Source organism: Papio anubis, chromosome 6 (genome assembly GCF_008728515.1).
Source record: "Papio anubis isolate 15944 chromosome 6, Panubis1.0, whole genome shotgun sequence".
Taxonomy (NCBI): Eukaryota; Metazoa; Chordata; class Mammalia; order Primates; family Cercopithecidae; genus Papio; species Papio anubis.
The window spans coordinates 28,026,831-28,048,530 of record NC_044981.1 but is presented as its reverse complement, the minus strand read 5'-3'; the positions used below and the strand labels follow the sequence as shown (position 1 = coordinate 28,048,530).

The window sequence follows — 21,700 nt, the reverse complement described above, 5'->3', positions numbered from 1 at the left end:
TCTTAATCGGGGATTTGTTTGAAACCTTTATTAGAAGGAAACAGTATTCTATGGACTCCCAAGACCAGGATATATATGGATTGCAGAGGCTGAGGGCTGAAGTTGCCACACCTGATTCATGGGATTCCCACTTCAGGAGTCCACTTCATTTTTTGTTTCTCAGTTTGTCTCGATTTGGTTTGGTTTTTATGTGGCCACAAAAATTGTTCCAGTGTGTGCTTGTGTCCTCTATTTTTCTATGTATATTTTAGACAGGGTCCTGTTCTGTTGCCCAGGCTAGACTGCAGTGGTGCAATCATGGTTCACTGCAGCCTTGACCTCCTGGACTTGAATAAGCCTCCCATCTCTGCCTCCCAAGTAGCTAGGACTACAGGTGTGCACCACCAACCTAGCTAATTTTTTTCTTATTTGTAGAGATGGGGTTTCGTCATGTTGCCCAGGCTGGTCTCCAACTCCTGGGTCCAAGTGATCCTCCCATCTGGGCCTCTCAATGTGTTGGGATTACAGGAATGAGCTACTGCACCTAGCCTCCAACTCTATATTACTTTTGGGTTCATATGCCTAATAAACATTAATCAGAATCTGTGATCCAATGTCAAATTCCTATGGGCATCTAAAGCCTGGCTTGAGGGTCCCTTCCTGATCCAATCATCAGTGGTGGGGGACAGGTCACATGGCAGGCTGCACAGTCAGGATTATGGCAGGAGTGGATTAGAATGGGGTGTGAGGATAGGTAAATTGACTATCCTGTCTGTTACACATAAAAATTGTTCATGACATAAAGTCCAGTGAGAAAAGTCAATTGTTTATATGTGAAAAAGATCAGTTATCTACAAATCTACATTAAGAGGTTATATCTGTACCATGAACAAGATGATTTGCTTTCTTTACATTTTTCAAGTTTTTAAAACAATGGATATGAACTTCTATCAGGTATAAATTAATAATTGATGAAGATATTAATACAGACAATTAGGGTTATTTTTTCCCTTTCCTATTTTTCCATACTACTTTTAATGGCAAACTACATAGTAACTTTATCAGTTTTTTAAACAAGTGAGTGAGTGGGAAATGGAGACACAGCGACTTCCCACTTCACTGTATATTTGGATATTACAGGATACTACTCAAACAGAAAAGCCTGATCAGTAGAAAATATTGCTGCAATACATCCCTCCTGGGTTCCTGTCCTCTGAATAGGGATTTTAAATTTACCTTTCAGGGTATCTTACACTGCAGGCAAAACCTTGAGATCTGTTATAACATTTGCCCTTTGTTCAATGTTTCTATAACTTTTTAGAATAAAGTAGTAAGACATTATTAATTAAATATACCTCCAGTTGACATTTATGCCCATGTGGATATGGGTCTGACTCAAGGGAAATAACGAGAACATCATTTCCTTTGGACCTATAAGGAAGAATTAAGTTGTGTAAGGTGTCAATACATTTAGAACGTTTACATCTGTTCTACAAAATCATCATGGAGAAAGCCAATATACGTCTTCCAGATAATTGTGAGGGAAAGTACTTCACACTTTGAATCTTTTCATTTTCATCATAATAATATATTCTATGTACTTTCTTTCTTAAACTGAACTGAATCAAATAGATTTAAACTATGAGATGGTGCTAAATGTTTAGATACTTATCTTAACATAGTCCTCAAAATACTGTGGGGAAAATTCCAGACATCAAGTTAACTTTACTTATAAAGGCAGAATAAAATATACATAGCTTTCTGGCTTTCTAAGCAACACACTACAACTGATTTTACATAAAATCTTTTAGTGTCTCAAAAAGTTATAGCTGAAGGCTGGGCGCTGTGGCTCACGCGTGTAATCCCAGCACTTTGGGATGCTGAGGTGGGTGGATCACCTGAGGTCAGGGGTTCAAGAACAGCCTGACCAACATGGTGAAACCCCATCACTACTAAAAATACAAAATTAGCTGGGCGTGGTGGTGCATGCCTGTAATCTCAGCTACTTGGGAGGCTGAGGCAGGAGAACTGTTTGAACCCAGGAAGGGAAGGTTGCAGTGAGCCGAGATCGCATCATTGCACTCCAGCCTGGAAAATGAGAGCAAAACTCCGTCTGGAAAAAAAAAAAAAGAAAAAAGAAGCAGCTATAGCTGCTTCTATGACAGATTTGTTTTCTTTTCCCTCCAAGAAATTGTATTGATTGTTGCTTTTGGTCAGCTTAAGTCTTCCTTTTATCCTTAGTAATGTAGTAATGGAAGCCTAATTTTCAGCTGGGCACTCTGCAATCCAGAATAAGACACGCTTTCCAGCCTTCTTTGTCTAGGTTTTTGCCTATGACATACTTACTAAGTGATTTTTGGAGGCTGCTCAAAAGGAGGTAACTGAACTGAGGAGCCTCTTCTATTCCTCTACCTTTTGTCCACATTTTACATGTGATAACTGGAGCTTCAGCAGCCATCAAGGATGGACTAATTATCTCCAGCCCTTTTCTATTAGAGAGAAAAATAAACTTGTATGAAGTCACTCATGCCTTGTTTTTAAACTATATGCAGCTGAATCCAGTCCCAATCACTACATGAGGTTTCACTGATCTTTTCACACTGGAAGACCGAAAAGTCTTCTCCTGAAAGGAATACCCTCTGCAGCTACTAACAATTCGTAGGTGGTGTTTATCACTCTGGTGATATGTTTTGGAGTGGACACCCCTAATTTTAATATTCTTCATCTGTAACATTCTGGTATTCACAATATAAAGATCATGATCTCCTCTCCAAGCTGACTTTATTGTTCAACTTCCAAAGTATTCCAGAACAAGCAACATTTCAAAATTGCATCATCAATATTAAAGAGTAAAAGTCCAATTTCTTTCATCAGACATTTACTGAATAGTGTCTATGCAGCAGCCACTAGACTGGCACTGGAGTTATCAAGTCAGACAGTTGCTATTCAGATTAATTCAGCAAGGTGCATTCAAATTACTCATGAAATCTCTTTCAAAGTCTAAAACGCTGATTTATAACTTGAATCTTGACAGAATGCGGTGGGGATGGGGAAGTGGTAAAATTACATGAAGCTAACCCCGAAGGCAAGTTCTAAAGTTCACCAGCGAAAAATATCTTTGCTTTTGAAAATGCTTCCACTGGGGAAGGAAGGGGTAAGACCAGTGGGAGGAATGAGGTGAAGCCACTGGGGGAAAATGTTCACCATTAACCTGTACTTTAAGACACCTTTGAGAGTAGTCTCAAGGTGCAAACATCATCAGTTTTATTTTATAGGAGTAAGTTGCTATAGCAAATGCAAAAATATCAATCTTCTCTTGTTCTGCTTAAGCCTGCAAATCTGTGGGCACTTGATTCACTGCTGACTTCAAAACCCTTACTCAGTCATGAAGCTCTCTGTTGCTTAGAGTATATAATCATGCAGTTATGTTAAAAGCTCTGAGATGTCCTGCAGTGAAGAATGCTGGCTAACTTTGATCCTATCATATCATCTAGGATGAAATTATTGGGGTCCAAAGCTGACTTCAAGGAAAGCAAAGGAGAAGGAATAGAGGCAGGGAGCCCCCAAGAATTTTCTGATGCCACAGTGGGCTATGGTGACTTTTCCTAAAGTGCTGTTTGATAGTCAATGTGCCCTCTCTGACGTTCTACAAGGAGAGAACGCCTCATCAAGCCAGTTTGTCTTTGTGGTGATATCTCTGATGTTGAAAAAGACCTGACCTTTGCCTGAAGGCTTCTCCACATTCACTACACTGATAGGGTTTTTCTTCATTGTGGATTCTTACATGCTGAGCAAGGTGTGAGTTTAGTCGGAAGGCTTTCTGGCATATGTTACACTTGAAAGGTTTTTCTCCAGTATGAATTCTGTGGTGTCGAATAAGGTCTGAGGTCAAACTGAAAGCTTTTCCACACTCATTACATTGATGGTTTTTGGAGTGACTGTGAATTCTCTGATGGTGGGTGAGGAGTAGGGCCTGACTAAAGGTTTTTCCACACTCCTTGCACTCACAGGGCTCCTCCTGGCTGTGAATTCTCTGGTGTCGATTAAGGTGAGAGCTGCGCCTAAAATTTTTTCCACAATGGATACATAGATAAGGTTTCTCTCCAGTATGAATTCTGAGATGTTCCAAAAGGCCTGCATTCTGGCTAAAGACTTTGCCACACTCGTTGCACTGATAAGGCTTCTCACCAAGATGGATTTTCTGATGTCTGACGAGGTGTGAACTCCTCTGAAAGGCTTTCCCACACTCACGACACTGATGACCTTTCTCTCTAGAGAGGACTTTATGTCCTGTAAGACTGGAACTCTGACACACATCAGACTCGCAGAGTTTCTTTCCCGTGTGCGTACTCGCATGTTCAATCAGGTCTGAGTGCTGGAGGAATCCCTGCCCACATTCTGAGCATTTATACTCAGTCTCCTCTTTGGGCTTGGCCTGCTGCCTTTCCAAGTTAGAGCCCTCATTATGAGCCTCCATGGGTTCAGATATTTTCCCAGATGACTCTACTCTTCCACAAGAGTCTGTTACTACAACAAGCTTCCCATTCTCAATCCTTGTCTCCTCACCTGCAATATTAAATACATACCACCAATTACTTGTCTTTTGATGCTTGGGGAAAGGAATCTGCAACTAGAAGGAAAAAAAAAACTTAATGAAGCCATCTGTGCAAAGTAAAAACACTGTGGATGCTTGTGATTGTAAAAAAGAGTTACAGAATGGTACACAAGACATTGTTAACTATGACTGCCTTTGGGGAAAGATGGGGAATTCTGGTGGGAGGTAACTTATTTTGAATAGTTTAAATTTTATCATGTGATACCACACACAGAGTAGCTAGCAAGCAAGCAAATAAACTGTCTAAAAGGGCATGCCTGTACAGTCTTGAAGATAACATGTCACATGGAAAATAAAAAAGGTAGGTTAATTGAGACCCCCAGGGCCCATAAGAAAGGGACAGCATTTTAACTGAAAATGAAGAAATGTAGATGTGGTGCCAATTTTATCACTAACTGTGTAATCTTTAAAAAGTAAGGTAAATTATCTGGGCTCTGTGTCCTCATCGATAAAGAAAGAATATTGCACCATAAGACTGTGACAATAACATGAAGTTCACAAAAATGCCTTCGGCTTTCCTAATCTCCTTGGACAACAGTAACTGCTCTCCTGTGTGGTTCAACAGAGTTTTTATCTCAACGCTGTGATAATTTATTCATGTCTATCTCTCTCCCTGCACCCCTGATGCACAATGCCCCAAGAGACTGTAAGCACATGCAGAGCAGCCTTTGTTTTCTCTAGCACAGAGCCTGGTATGGAACAGACATTAAACAAATGTTTACTAAATGAATGGCCTGTGTCCTAAGGGTGAAATTAAATGAAAATAGAGAAAACTTAAGCTCAGATAGATACACAAGCAGATGGGTAAGAAGAATGTCAAGTTTTTTGTTTTGTTTCATTTTATATTTTTATTTACCAGTTTTTCTTGTAGCTAAGGATAACTCTTTAAAGGCTAGGAGCATGACTGGGGATGCAAAGTCAGAATGAGAGAGTAAAAGGAAAGCTGGATGGAGAAAATAGAAGAGACTCTAAGCAGCACTAATAACAAAGGAGGGTTAATCAGTGTGAGCAAGTTAATTCAGCAGATAATTAAAAAGGAGAGAGTAGATGACAGCCAAAAGGAAAAGTGAAAGTGAAGGGATTAGTAAGGAGATATCAGAGAAAGGAAGGTCACAGGTGAGGAGTGAAGAAATTAAATAAAGTAATAATGTACTGTGTACAAAGACCCTCTACGACAGAATGAAGTATTCAGTCCTACATGGGGGCAGGGGGCAGGAGTGAGAGATTAAGGGAAAGGAATAAGACTCTTCCAGTAATGACATAATCACATATACAACTTAAAAAAAGCAAGAGAGGATAAAACCAAAAAAACCCTGAATTTTGAATATAAAATAACATTTTCAACAGATCCAGGGCATAAGGAACATTTTCAAGAGTCTACTGACATTACATTCACTTTTTTTGAGACATGGCCTTGCTCTGTTGCCAAGGCTGGAGTACAGTAGTGCAATCACATAGCTCACTGCAGTCTTGAACTCCTGGACTCAAGCAATCCTCTTGCCTCAGCCTCCCAAGTGGCTAGGACTACAGCTGCATGCCACCACGCCTAGCTATTTATTTATTTATTTATTTATTTTTTGTAGAGACGGGGTTTCACTATGTTTCCCAGGCTGGTCTCAAACATCTGGCTTCAAGCAATCCTCCCACTTTGACTTCCCAAAGTACTGGGATTACAAGTATGAACCACAATGGCAGCCACATTTACTTTTTGTATTTAAACTATATACCCATCACTGATTACATGGTACAAATTCATTTCTACAAGGCTATTGAGAAAAGGTAGGCCCCTTTCTTTCAGCTACTTTATTCAGAATGCTCCCAGAAGGAAGGTAACTTTGAAGGTGACTTGGAAATTGAACAGAGGAATAGGTAGCATGCAAAGCATGGTTTTAGATATGAAACCAGCCATTCATCAAATAGACATTTATTGAGGGTCTACGCTAGGCCAGGGACTGTAGCTGACTCAGGAAACAAAACAAAACCCTTCCCTTTTAGTCTGGCAAGAGAAAAAGAGAAGCAAACCAGAAACTACAATATAATGTAATCAGTCCTATGACAGAAAAAAAAAAAGAAGAAATGAAAAAATGTAAGGAGCAAAAATTAGGAAGAAGAATTTCAGTGACAAAGAAAATAAAGGAGGCTGAACGAGGTGGCTTGCACCTATAATGCCAGCACTGTGAGAGGCCCAAATGGGAGAAATACTTAAGACCCGGAGTGCGAGACCAGCCAGCGCAACATAGGGAGACCCTGTCTCTACAAATAATTATAATAAAAAGCCAGGTGTGGTGGTACACACACCTGTAGTCCCAGCTACTTGGGAGGCTGAGGTGAGAGGATCACTTGAGACTGGAAGGTCAAGGTTATAGTGAGCTATGACTGTACCATTGCACTCCAGCCTGAAGACAGAGCAAGACCCTGTCTCAATAGAAAAACAACAACAAAAAAGAAAATATAGAAAAAAAAAATCCAGGTGACATTTAGAAATGAAAGATAGTGGCCATTTACAATAATTTGAAGGAAATTTTTTAAAAATGGCTTTCTTTGCCTTGATTAAGAAACGAGCACTACTTGTTTTTTTTTTTTTTTTTGAGACAGAGTCTCGCTGTGTCACCCAGGCTGAAGCGCACTGGTGTGATCTCGGCTCACTGCAACATCCGCCTCCTGGGTTCAAGCAATTCTCTGCCTCAGCCTCCCAAGTAGCTGGGATTACAGGCACCCGCCACCACACCTGGCTAATTTTTGTATTTTTAATAGAGACGGGGTTTCACCGTCTCTATTAAAGACACAGGCTGGTCTTGAACTCCTGACCTTGTAATCCACCTGCCTTGGCTTCCCAAAGTGCTGGGTTTACAGGCAAGAGCCACCATGCCTGGCCACTACTTGTTTTTTTTAAGAGATGTTGCCCAGACTGAAGTGCAGTGACACAATCATTGCTCACTGCAGCCTTGAACTGGGCTCAAGCCATCCTTCTCCCTTAGCTTCCCAAGTAGCTGGCCTAGCACTACTTTTTTTATTCACCCCTACAGTAAGAGGAAGAAGAGCAAAGTGAAGGTCCAGGTTCCTTTTGTACCCTTTCCTTGCTATTTTGTTCAGCTAAAATATATGGGGTGATAGACATCTCTTATCTCTTGATAGTGTTCTGATTAGACCATAATTATTTCACATTTGTGAAAACTCGTTGACCTGTACATCTAAAAAGAGTGAATTTTACTACATGTAAATTATGCTTCAGTAAACCTAACTCAAAACAAAAGCAAAAAACAAAAGACAAGGGTGCTAAGCAGAACCTCAGAGGGAAAGGCACAGTCCACCACATCTCACACACAGCAGATGCAATCCAGTTCTTACCCTTCTCTTTCTCAGGCTTTGTAACTTCACACTCAGGCCGAACCTGCTGTTCCTGCACTCCTCTCAGAGGGGCCATCTCCTCCACAAGTATTTTTTGTTCCTTTGCCTGGTCTGGATCCTAGGGACAATTAGGTATATGGAGGCATAATTAGATACAGGTGGGTTTAGGAAACTGCTGTTCAGAAAAACACCTACATGTTAAAAAAGAGAACAAAGAGAAACCCCAGAGGGGCAAAGAAAAGAAGATGGGGAATCTGGCACACATTGTTTTCTCCCAGCAAGGGCCAGGTAAGGTTGAGGTAAGACCTATAGAAATGAACAGCTAGACTGGAAAAAAACTGAATCAAAGCTTAGTAATTCTCCTTCCGCTGGTGAGCCCACGTCCACCTGTCTGGCCAGAGATCTCAATTTCTGCATTCCTGAAAAAGAGCACATCTGACCCTTACCACCTGTTGTCCTGTTTCTCCAAGATCCAGCTGCAAATCCTCCAGAGCAACCACCATGTCCTCCCCGCTCTCTGGGTGATGCTCCTACACCCAGGCCTGGAGCTCCTTAGGCAGGATGGTCAGAAACTGCTCCAGCACCAGCAGCTCCAGGATCTGCTCCTTGGTATGGGTCGCAGGCTGTAGCCACTGTTGACAGAGCTCCCGGAGCCGACTTAGTGCTTCTCGAGGTCCTGTGGTCTCTTCATAACGCAACTGCCTGAATTGTTTGCACAATGGCTCCTGTCCAAGGCCTTTACTGTTTCCTTGCAGCTTGAATCCCTGTTCCCAAGTAGAGTAGTGATCCTCCCTCACTACCCGAAGCCCCTCCTTCTTCAGATTCAGGGGAGCCAGGGAATGGGCACTCACCAGTGCTGTCGCCATCCCCAGCTTCAGACTGCTCTCCTTGTTTTGGAGAACTTTCTTTGGACTGTATCTTCAGAGACACTCCTAAAAATATAGTAGCAAGAACGATAGAAACAGTAATAGTACTGCTAACAAGAACAGTAACATTTTCTTGGGTTTATACATTTCCTATTATCCATTTTTTCTCTCTGAAACAACCATTTCTAAACATATATACAGAAGGAAAAAACTATCTTACAGAATACCCTCTAATGTAGAAAGAATAATAGATTTGAAAAATCACCATTTTGCAGCCCTCAAAATAACTGAGGCTAGGCACTGTGACTCACACTTTCATTTCAGCACTTTGGGAGGCTGAGGTGGGAAGACTGCTGAAGCCCAGGAGTTTGAGTCCAGCCTGGGCAACATAGTGACACCGGGCATGGTGGCACATGCCTGTAATCCCAGCTACTCGGGAAGCTCAGGAGAGAGAATTGCTTGAGCCCAGGAGTTTGAGTTCAGCCTGGGCAACCATAGCAACCCCAAGACCTGTATTTGAAAAGGAAGAAAAGAGAGAAAATGAAAGAAAGAAAAAGAAAAGAAAAAAGACAAGTGAAAGTCAGACAAGGAAATAGGGAAAGTTTTTTCAGACAGAGAAAAAGACAGCATAAAGCTGTTGGATGTTCAGTGTAGTAGTTAGTTATGGCCGGGAAAACGTTATACGGAGCCGGAATCCTGGGAAACATCTACACGTAAGAAAGAGAAGTGAGATGGAACTGGAAAGGTAGGAGGAGAAAAAAGACAATAGTATCCAGAAGGTCAAGGAGGTCTATTTCTGCAAATGTGGAATGGTGGAAAGACCCTGGGCCTTAGACAGGCCTGGGTTCCAATACAGCCCTGTCACTTACATGCTGTGACCTGGGGCAAGTTACTTATCCTTTCGGACTTAGTTCACTCATTTGTAAAATGAAGAGAATACCTAATTCACAGAAGTTTTGAGGCAAATGAGATAATTCTAAAGAACATGAGGAATTCATTGATTTATAAGGGAAATGATATGAACACAGTGTTCAAGAGTGTGAAATGCTATATGATGGTGGATTAATCTAAGACCTGGCATAGATACTTGATTCAAAAACAAAGATGTCGTTAGTGACCTCTGTGAAGGTAATTTTGGTAGTAAGAATAGCTAGCCTGCTGTAGGAAATGAGAAAATGGAGAGAGTGAGCATAAATGACAAATTTCAAAAAAGTAATACATTGAATGGAACAAGAGAAATAGGGCAGAAACTAGAAAGGGCTAATGTAGAGTATAAATATGTTTGCGACTTCAGTTACTGTCCTTACGCTGATGATTTCCTTATTCTTCAGGTCAGACATCTCAAGTGTCACACTTGAATTTCCTTCTGCCTATTTGGGACCAGGATACCCTACAGAAGCCTCTCAAATCCAACGTGTCAAAAATGAACTCAGACAATTCCCTATCATCCTTTGCGGCAGGCCCTTGGTATGTGGAGATTTAGTATTCTTGACTTTGACTATGCTTGAGTGTCCCTATAGATCAGTGAAATACCATCTGTCAGCTGCTGATACATGCCTTTGAATCAATGTGCATGTGGTAAGTGGCAGAACGGGGGAAGGCTCACTTAATCAGTGGCTTAGCCTTCAAATAGTTTGCTGTTACATATTCCTGAATGTGTACATAGTAACACTTCCCAGCTGATAATTATTTTTCTTAGTCAAAATGAACTTAAACTTTAAAAAGCCAATTCCTAGTATTCTTAATATAAGTAAAAAAGTCCAAGAAAGTGATGATTATCAGTGAAACCCTGTGTCTACTAAAAATACAAAAAATTAGCTGGGCATGGTGGCACATGCCTGTAGTGCCAGCTACTCGGAGCTGAGGTAGGAGAATAACTTGAACCCAGGAGGCAGAGGTTGCAGTGAGCCGAGATCACGCCACTGCACTCCAGCCTGGGTGACAGAGTGAGACTCTGTCTCAAAAAAGAGTGATGATTATTAGCCAGAAAATAAAAGGTTGGTATTATAATGGTTAATTTCATGTCTCAACTTACCTGGGCCACAGGGTGCTCAGATATTTGGTCGAACATTATTCTGGATGTTTCCGTGAGGTCGAGCATTATTCTGGATGTTTTTGAAATCAGATTAACATTTAAACTGGTAGACTGTAGGCTAAAACAGACTGCCCTCCATAATGTTGGTGGGCCTCATCCAAGTAGTTAAAAGTCTGACAAGAACAAAAAGGCTGACTCACCCCTGAGTAAGAGAATTCTTCCTGCCTAAAATGCTTCCAACTGAATCATCAGCTTTCTTCCTGCCATCAGACTTGGAACTAAAACACAGCTCTTCCTGAATCTCAAGCCTATGGCCTTCAGACAGGAACTACACCACCAGCTCTCCTGGTTCTCAGGCCTCTGGGCTTGAGCTGGAACTAAACCATTTGCTCTCCTGGGTCTCCAGCTTGAAAACTCACTCTGAAGATACTGGGACTTGCCAGCCTCCATAATGACCTATGCTAATTCCCTATAGTAAATCTCTTTCTAGATCTCTATCTATCTTTACCAATATAGATACCCTAGTTATGCAAATAATGATACAAATACAGGCATTTGTGTGTGTGTGTATATATATATATAAAAAATTCATATTACTATTTATGCATATATACCTGTATTTTTATTATTACATCTATAGAGATATCTTACCAATATCAGTATATAAATATATCTATGCCACATACATATATATATACTGATATCTATATCAGTATTGGTATATAAATAAATATGTGGTATGATGTTGATACGTATATATAGAGTACGATGTGTGTGTGTGTGTTTTTTTTTTTTCCTTTGAAACGGAGTCTTCCTCTATTGCCCAGGCTGGAGTGCAGCGGTGCGATCTTGGCTCACTGCAACCTCTGCCTCCCGGGTTCAAGTGATTCTCCTCCCTCAGCCTCCCAAGTAGCTGGAATGCCTGCCATGACACCCAGCTAATTTTTGTATTTTTAGCAGAGACAGTGTTTTACCATGTTGGCCAGGCTGGTCTCGAAATCCTGACCTCAAGTGATTCACACTCCTCAGCCTCCCAAAGTACTGGGATTACTGGCCAGGTATGATGCTGAATTAGTGGTGAGTTCATTTCTATAATGTGATTAAATATATCAAACACAATATATAATAATTTGATAAACTGTTTTGGGAGGAGCTCCATCTACCCAGCTATTTAAGCCAGAAAACTGACCATTCCTTCCTCCTTTCATATCTCATGTATCTGATCAATCAAGTTCTATTGATTCTATTGCTTAAATATCTCTCAAATCAATCCACTTCTCATCCCCTTTGCCATCATCTTCTCCTACCCGGACTACTGTGACAAACAGACTGGACTGACACATCAATCTATTTTCCACACACAAACAGTGATCATTCTAAGGAGGATATGAAGTATTATTATATACCTGCTATGCCTGTTACATATAATGGCTGATTATTACCCTTAAGCTTAAGTTCAAAACATTTAATATGGTTTAAATTGTTTTTTGATCTAATGAACTACTTTATTTCCTCAAATCTGCAATACTCCTTCTTGCTCATTGGCCCTTCCACAGCTTATTCCTTCTGCTTGGACCACCCTCCAACCCTCCAATTTTCTTCTTGTTAATGCCCACTCACACTTCATGTCTCAGCATAATAAAACAATGAGCCAGGACAACTATATTACATGTTTCACATATATTAATTATTTAACTCTCACACAACCCTATAAAGAAGATACTATTCCTAATTTCATCGTGCAGAGAAGGAAATTGAGACAGGGAGAGTTGAAGAACTTACACAAGGTATCAAGCTAAACCTCAGATCTTTCCTCCAGTATCTCTTGCACCCACAGGCCCAAAACTTTATATTTGCCTTCTCTCTTACTGTCACACCCTACATCTGACCCAGTAGCAAATATTATTGGCTCTATTTTCAAAGCAGATCAATAATCTGACCACTGGCTCCACCTGAATTACTTGGAATTTAAAAAAATTACTCTTAACTTTTAAATTTTCTTGATTCCATTCTTGCCCACTTACAATCTATTATCATCATGAGTCTCCACGTAAAGATGCTTTAAAACATAAGTCAGATCATGTTTTCTTCTGCTCAAAACTCTCCAAAAACCCTCACCAAGACAAAATTCCTTACATGATACAGTCATCATTTACTCTACACTTTTCCTTTCCATACCCCAATCTCTCTGACATCATTCCCTACAAAGGTCGCCTTTGTTCACTGCTCCAACCACTCTGGTCTCCCCGTTATTCCTCAAATATGCCAAGCAAGCTCCTGCTTTAGGACCTTTGCACTTGCTATTCCCTCTATCTAGAAAGTTCCTGTCCGCAAAAGCCACTTAGATCTTTCCACCCACCTCCTTCAGATTTCTGCTCAAATATTACCTTCTCGGTGACGCCTACATTTGATACTTACTTAAAATTGCGCTCAGTGGATGAAAAATATGCAGCAGCAGGTTGTACTCGGTTAACTAGATCCACAGCTTCATCACTATCACAGGCCCCAGGGCGGACATCTCTGCTACGAACCCCGCCCCCTCGGTCGAGGGAAGGTTCTCTGCACCTGCGGGGAACCAGCTGCTCCCTAGGCCCCTAAGCCTCGGTTCCGCCCCAGCCCGGGGCCCAGCTCCAGGGTCCGCTCACCTGGCCAAGGGGCCTCAGAGGAGCCAAACGCTCTGAACCACCATCTTAGCGCACCACCGAGGGTCAGCTCTAGCTCTTCGGAGCACCTTTTTCTCCGCTCTAGGAAAGCTGGAGGACCGTGGCTCGATGGTGCCACTGCTCAGGCATAGCCGAAGGAGACTAACATGGGTACCGCCTGCTGAGCATAGCTGGGAGGGTCATTTCGTTGTGAGCTGAGATTGTAGGGTTTTTCTTTTTTTTAGTTCTTTCTCATTTTAAAGCCAATGTTTATTTTATTCATGTAAAAACAGGCCAGCTCCGTTGAGTGATACCACAACCAACCAATATTTTCACTTTGCTCACATAAATAAAACACACACACTTCGCCATTTTTTCCCAATTTAAAAATTCATCAAACACAATGCCAAAAATAGTTGTCAAAGTACTTCGAAAATTAAACTAAACAATGGACATATGTTTGGATTGAAAGGTTTAAGGTAATAAGAAATTAAGTCTATTACTGTGAGAGAAAATAAATCAACAACACTTTGCAATGAATGTAAGTTTTAGGGGGAATAAAAGCAACAGATATCACTTTATCAAAATAAATTCTACAACAGAGAACAGAAATAGTCTCTCTTCCCACAGTATCACAAACTGGGTTTTTATAGTTTTTGAAGAAGATAAACTCTTTGAGTGCTTATACATTGCTGGTGGAAATGTAAATTAGTTCTGTCACTGTGGAAAGCAATTTAGAAATTTCTTAAAGAACTTAAAACAGAGCTCTCATTTGACCCAGTAATTCCATTATTGGGTATATACCCAGAGCAATATAAACAGTTCTACCATAAAGACCCATGCATTCGTATGTTCATCACAGCACTTTTCACAATAGCAGAGACATGGAATCAACCTAGATGCCCATCAGTGGTGGACTGGATAAAGAAAATGTGGTACGTACACCATGGAATATCATGCAGCCATAAGAATGAGATCATGTCCTTTACAGCAACATGGATGCAACTGGAGGCCATTTATCCTAAGCCAATTAACACAGGAACAGAAAACCAAATACTGCATGTTCTTACTTCTAAGTGGGTGCTAAACATTGAGTAGACATGAACACAAACAGGGGAACAACAGATACAAGGACTTCTTAAGGGTGGAGGGTGACAGGGAGGTGAAGATTGAAAAGTTACCTATAAGGTACCATGCTACCACCTGGATGACGAAATCATTTGTACACTAAACCCCAGCAGTATGCACTTTATTCATGTAACAAACCTGCACATGTACCCACTGAACCTAAAACAAAAGTTGGAAGAAAGAAAAAAAAAAAAAACTCTTTAAAAACTCTGAACAAACTTTTCTGTTTAACCGATCAGTTGATAGAAGCTTTGAAATATCATTAAATATACAAACCATTGTACTATGACATGTAATTTATTCAGTGTTTCAAGCATTGAAATTATCATAATAGAAAAGAAAAAGCTATCAGTTTCATTATCACAAGCAGTTACCTTTTCTTCTTAGGTGACTGAATGTATCTTTGAAAGCATATTTTTAAAGTAAAAATTAAATACGTTTACTTTAAAACTTTTCATTAGGCCAACAAATCTAGTCAATATAAATGTGTTACTAATTAGAAGTCAATATTCTTTCTTGAAGGGAAAACTCATATATCTTATTTTTTAATATCTAGAAAAGGACTTTTTAAAAAATTATATAAGGGATAAAAAATTTAATTTAAATAGAAAGTAAATACTATATCCTATTTACTTCCCCTCTAAAATTCCCTACCATTACTAGTTCCTTAAATCTGTCACTTTTATTATCAAGGCTGACATTATTGGCATTGCATTGGACATCCCATGAAAATCAAAACCTTTAAAGTAGCTAGACAAAGAAGAGTTTTTTAAAATTTACAAGGTGTGCATTTTTCATTTAAACAGTCTGTTTGTATCTTTTGGGAGGGGTAGGGGTAGATAAGGTGAGAATAGCTCAAAACACTATTATCAGCAGGAGAGACAAAATACTAAAATACAAATCAATTTTCAAACTTGAGGTTTTCATTTTCCAGGATTATCCTCATTTTTGTAAACTATAGTGATCGCGTTTCTACCAGGTCCATTCATAGGATATTCAAGATAAGAACTTTCTTTTCCATATCATCAGTAGAGATGCTATTGCATTACAAGTCATCCACCATGCTGCAGCATAAGATTTACAGTTCTTATCTTCTGGTAATGATGCTTCCTGCTCTTCTCTCTCCTTGTACCTATACAGGAAGGTCTCATTCATTACTCTGAGTTTTTAAATTTTAATTTGTCCAGTGATTGTTCTAAACAATCAAAGCCTACAAATGAATCTAATGAATTTATAGTTCAATATTAGGAAACCTATAACTTTAAGTCACCCATATTACTAGGCTGATAAAGAAAAATCATATAATCTCCACAAATGCTACAATGTCATTTCATAAAACTCAACATATATTTCTGACTAAAAGCAGAAATTCCTAATAAAAAATAAATAGATGGATGATTCCTTTATAAGGCAAAAATAAATATATCCCAAATATACCAAAAACATCCCTTATGTTTGATGGTGAAATCTTAGACATATCCCCCTTAAATTCAGATTAAAATCTAGCTGAATTCATTAAGCTAAAAATAAAAAGAGCAATTTTGCTAAATCTATAATTTCTTACTCCCTAAATTGCTGGTAGCTAAGGTTAAGAAACACCTTCCCTTGTACTATAGAATTTTAAAACAAACAAACATGAAATATACATTAGACCCCTTATGCCAGTGGGGGATTTTTATATTTTGTGAAACACTACTTTTGATGATTCCATAAAGCCATCTAATAATGGTCTGTGAGAACATTAATGCTATTTCATAAAATGTGTCAATTGTAAATCAGCAGTAGCCTCACTAGTTTGCTTTCTTAGGCTGTTTCTCAGCACTGAATAAAACTCAGTGTAACTCTAGTGGCTAAGACAAGTTATTTGATCTGTTCAACTTCCTGCTTGAGCAGAGTGAAGTAATAAAGTGATTCTGATAGTTTCTTGAAATGTAAACATAATACAAAATTTTCGTTGCGCTATTTTTCTTCTATTTCACAGTCCGTAACTACATACTCTGGGCAAAACTACTTCAAAGGAAAAGTTGTAACCCTTTTTATTAGCTCCCCTGAGACAACAGTGATCTGCAGTCAAATTGCAACTCTTGAAATCTCTTTTAAGGCAGATTTGTTGGCCAAGTCCCTCTCTAATAGCAACATTAAATGGCAAGTTAAAGCATAACTACAGCAAAAAAGCTATCATGAGTATTCCGTTGTAGGCATTAGATATACTATTTGTTGCACGGTGTGTATTTTATCTTTCTGGGAAAGAAGCTCACCAATCTTACATTGGCTTACTTAGAAGTCACAGTTTCTCAGCTGCATCTTCTTCCAAGCGAGAAAGGTAAAGATATTTGACCACTGTTAGAAAATCTTTTTAGACCTTAAAGGGCATTATAGTCAAGTGTCTCCCAGAAAAACAAGTCAAAGGTAAATAACACGGAGATATATTTGCAAGATATTTGATAAAGATCTAATTTATTTATTAAAGAGTTCTTATGATCAGTAAGAAAAAAAGACCAACAACGCTATAGAAGAATGGACAAAGGTTATCAGGGGAGCAGTTCACATACACACAAAAGAATTTCAAAAGACTCATAAATACGTCTGTGAAAAGATGCTCTACCTTACTCTTAACAATAAATAAAAATGAAATGCCATTTTCACCTTAGATTGGGAAAGATCAAAAGGTTCGAAAATACAATATTGGTGATGATGTTGGTGAGTGTGTAAACACAGAAGGTGGTGTTGCAATATCTATTAAAAGCACACAGAGCTTAAATGTGACATTCTTAGACTTTCCTTGACCACTATATCAAAAAAGTTCCCCCAATACTGTCTCTAGCCCCTTACTTTCTTCACATCATACTGTAATTTGTAATTTTTGTCTATTGGCTTTTATAAGTCTGTCTCCCTCAGTAAAATGTAAAATTCTATGATGGCAAGGAGCAAGTCTAACTTGTTTCTTGGTTTATCCCCAGTACCAGCCATAGTGCCTAATACGTAGGAAACACCTGATATTTTCCCTTTATTTAATACTTCTATTTTGAGGTTAGCATTTCTAGATGACCAAAAGGATTCTTTTTGAGCTAATATTCATCTATTTTCAGATGAATATGCTACAGATATATTGTCCCATATCCACAGAGGCTTTCACTATAGTGCTCTGTGATAGCAAAATATAGAAAAACATCCTAACCATCCAACAAAATATGGTGCTTTCATATAATGGAATACTATAAGGTTATTTAAAATAAAGGAAGATTCATATGTATTGATATAAAACATCTCCAGGATGTATTAATTGAAAAGAGCAAGGTGTCAATCCTTGTGTATAATGTGGTATAGTTTGTTCTAAAAATCGAAATATGCACATGTAACAGCATGTCTATCACCAACATGCCACAACCCCCTTTGGCAAAAATCTCAAGGTGGTGTGGTCCAGTGTCAGCCATGTCACATCCTGTGGAAGGGTAAAGGTGCCCTTCCACATCACACTGCCCTGCCAGATTCTAGAACCCCATTTCCTCACCTTCATGTCTCTGGGGGCTAATCAGTATTTTGAACTTTGAAATGGGGGTTATTAAAATGAGATAGTTTGGAGTCTCAGGGGCCAGGCACATATCAGTGAATGACAACAAAGGCCTTTTAATATACCATGAATGGAGCTCACTCTGAAGTTTCCCCAAGACTGGTGCTAGCCAGTCTCTCAATGCTAATTCTCCTGTCCTTGTGGTCCCTCCTGACCTGGTCTCCTCCTCATGAGTTCTACCAACTACCTTATTCTTCTTCTAGTTCTCTCTCTCGTTAGTTCAAATTGCATCATGTTTTAGGTCTCCCACAATTTCTCAGGCCTTGATCAAAGTAAAACATTCCACGGGGGTTCGGGCTGTGAGAAATAGCCTGCCTTTTATCATATTCTGCTGGGAAAAAGTGCAAGGAACATCACATTCTGCGGGAACAAGAGCCAAACTGCCTCATCATGGGAACGTCTTATCAACACATAGCAGTACGTAGCAGCAAGCCACACTGCCCGGACCCCTCCCACCTAGGCCTATAAGTACCCCAGCCTGTAAGCGGTGGTGGGCACTGGCATTAGGCTGCTTCCCCACCTCTGTGGGTGTTATGCTGGACGTAAAGCCTGCATTTCCTGTTGAACTGACCTCTGTGTGTATGTCTTTCTTTAACCCTTGCCTTCCCTTCACAACCTAACATCTGTGTGTGTGTGTGTGTGTGTGTGTGTGTGTGTGTGTGTGTGTGAGAGAGAGAGAGAGAGAGAGAGAGTAGGTCTCGCTGTAGGTCTCGCTATGTTATTCAGGCTGTTCTTGAACTTCTAAACGTAAGCAATTCTCCCACCTCAGCCTCTGAAAGTGCTGGGATTACAGGCAAGCCATCATGCCTGGGTCTTCTTTTTTATACCTTATCATTTTCTCTTTCTCTTGCTAGTCTAGGTGGCCCTAATCTACTCAAACGCTCTGATCATCATCTTTTATATCTCTTTTCATGAATAAACCCTATATCCTCTTAAATCAGAATTTGGCTAATAGTCAAAGCCAAGCTTTTCTTCAAAATTTTCACTTTTAGCACATGTACTTTCATTATATGTTTTTAAAAAATCATTCAAAACTGTAGTAGGCATTTATTCGTTGTCTATCCCCCTTGCCCAAAATTACCCTGATTTTCAGTCAAGAATCCATTCCTCTACAACTGGTCTATGACTCCAGAGATAAGCCATTCCATTTCCTAAGCAATAACACTTGTTTTGAGTGGGCATGTGACCTGAGCTTATCCCATTATGGTGAATCTCTGGATTCTTGCTTGGATTGGCAACTAAGAAATGTTCTCTCTTCAGAGGTGGACCAGAAAAAAGATAACCAAACTCAGGAGCCTTGGCAGCCCTTTTGTTATATAAGGGAAACCAGCCCAAGGAAAATGACCCTTGGAAAAAAAAGTGGAGAAGAAAGCCAAAGTCCAATTAAAGCCATGCAGAAAATCCATCCTTTGTCTAGACTTTGCCTTTGTAAGAGCCACTAAATCTTTTCTATTTTCCAAGCCAGTCTGTTAACTGAAAGTAGAGGTATACACTTGGTTGAATCCTTTGTTCTTTCTGGGCTTCTTTTGGTTCCCCTGGGACAAATGAATGGCAAAACAGTCAGAGTAACAGGCAAAAAAAACTTTAATAGCTGTTAACCTTTATGCTGCAACATATACCCTTGTATAAGCACAGAACGTATATTCTGTATATAAGACGCCAAAAAGATATTTTTGGGGGGAAAGGTGTCGGGGTTAAAGTGAAAGATTCACTTTTTACGAACTATCCTCCTGTAATGGTTGAATATTTTAAAAACCATGTGCACATATTACTTTTTAAAGTTAAAATAACAAAAAATAAGCTGCTAAAGGTATCTCAAAAGAAGCTTTTCCTGAGGGACTTAGTAATATGGTAAGTACAGTAGCACTGTAAAGCCTTTTAACACTTTCGGTCACATAAAACTTTGTTAAAAGTCCTGCTGCACAACAAACAAGTTCTTACTTGTCATCTTTCCCTTTTGTCTTTTTGTACACCATCTCTCGGAAACTGGCTAAAATCTTATTTTCTCTCTTTCGTCTCTCTTCTTGGTTAAAGGATGCAAGAGCTCTCTTCTCATCAGCACTGTAGATCTGGTTCTCCTTACGCAGTCGTACAGCCTCCATTCTGCGATGCCTGCTGCCACTCATGACATAACCTGAGCATTCAAAAGAAGCTATCTCTTCACTTGTCAACCCAATTTCACCTCTTCGTGGGATTCGCTTTCCAGCTTTTACATACTCAGCCATAGCTGCACCTTCACCGGGGAGCAAAGCATGGCCATAGTTTAAAGGTTTCTCATCTTGAGAGGTATGTATTATAGGTGCTTCTGGCCCTATTAAATCCATAGTATCTGCCATATTTGGCTGCTCCATCCAGGTATCTTCTGACAACTCTTCTGAGTCTTTACAGCTTGAGTCACTGGATTCTTTTTTGGTCTTCTTATTCTTCATTTTCTTGTATTTTTTTGTTTTGTGTTTCTTTTTCTTCTCTTTCTTCTTGGCTTTAACTCTCTTCTTATCATCAACAGAGTTAGAATTTGTGTCAGAGTCTGAGTTACTGTCACTAACAGAATACTTCCTATGTTTTCTTTTAGACGACTTTTTATTTCGTGTTTTCTTGTTTCTTGAACGACTGGTCTTCTTTTTCCTATGTTCTTCCGAATTGGGATCTGAACCGCTCCTTTTCTGATGCATTATCTCTTCTTCATCCTCACCTGGGTTATGTTCGTCAGAATCTGGCTCAGGGAACTTTGGAGACGGCCCCCACACCTCAGGCGCTCCCAACTCCCCAATCCTCTCTCTCTCCTTCAGCCTCCTCTGCCGATAGTTCTCTTCCTTCTCCTTCTCATAGTCTTCCGCCCACTGCCGTTCTGCTGCATAGTAGTGGTGATGGTAGCGATATCCGCTATACGAGGTCGACGAAGAAGGCGGGTAGGCGTAGTTGCGGAGCCCTGGGGGCAGCTCTCGCGACCGAGAGCGACTAAAGGGGTAAAGAGCGCCCACGTCCGATTCACTCCAAGGAGGCCTGAGGCCCTCACGGCCGCGGGAGTGAGAACGGGAACGACCATCCCCAGAGGAACATCTGCTCCGCGGGGATGGTGGGCTCCCTGAGGAGCTGCGTCGCCGCTTCCGAGAGCCCAGGATGTCCTCGGAATAGCTGGACCGGGATACTGGGGGCATGAGCCGCGCCTCACAGATAGGCGGTTATTACAGACACAGACGGTAGCTGGTGCTTCGAGGCCACGCAGGCGCACTAGGATCGGCCTCCCGTGCACGGCTTCCGCTTCCTGTCACTTACCAAACGGAAAACGAATCCGCGCGTGTGCTGTGAGGCGAGGGCCTTGGCTGCGTGAAGGCTTCGTATGGGAGGTGGGTAGGATTAGGGCGCACCTGTTTTTAGGGCTTATATTCCCCAACTTGAGCCCTGTGGGAACATAAAAGAACGAATTTGCGTCAATGATTCCCTCTGCTGTTGAAACAGCCACTGCTCTTTTTCGATTTCGCCTTTTACCATTTTGCTTATCACGCTTTGTTTTTC

General features: G+C 40.3%; 3 protein-coding genes across 4 annotated transcripts in view; all 3 read right to left on the bottom strand.

Moving 5' to 3' along the window:
• PGBD1 (piggyBac transposable element derived 1) overlaps positions 1 to 8,057 on the bottom strand; it is a 31,569-nt gene extending 23,512 nt beyond the window's left edge. For both annotated transcript variants that reach the window (XM_003897243.5, XM_003897242.5), the window contains exons 1-3: positions 7,943 to 8,057; positions 4,566 to 4,609; positions 1,335 to 1,410 (exon numbers count right to left, since the gene is read on the bottom strand). The gene's annotated coding sequence lies outside the window, so the exon portion shown is untranslated. The remainder of the gene's footprint in view (positions 1 to 1,334; positions 1,411 to 4,565; positions 4,610 to 7,942) is intronic.
• Positions 2,742 to 8,838, bottom strand: ZSCAN26 (zinc finger and SCAN domain containing 26). The gene is given in 3 exon segments (XM_031667004.1): positions 2,742 to 4,545; positions 7,943 to 8,060; positions 8,389 to 8,838. Coding segments are annotated over 3 exon segments (1,437 nt in total). The 5' UTR covers positions 8,809 to 8,838; the 3' UTR covers positions 2,742 to 3,646.
• Positions 8,839 to 19,744: 10,906 nt separating this feature from the next.
• NKAPL (NFKB activating protein like) lies at positions 19,745 to 21,412 on the bottom strand. Its single transcript, XM_003897240.3, has one exon. It carries the CDS (start codon positions 21,340 to 21,342, stop codon positions 20,122 to 20,124), a length of 1,221 nt encoding a protein of 406 aa, XP_003897289.1. The 5' UTR covers positions 21,343 to 21,412; the 3' UTR covers positions 19,745 to 20,121.
• Between the last annotated feature and the right edge of the window lie 288 nt (positions 21,413 to 21,700).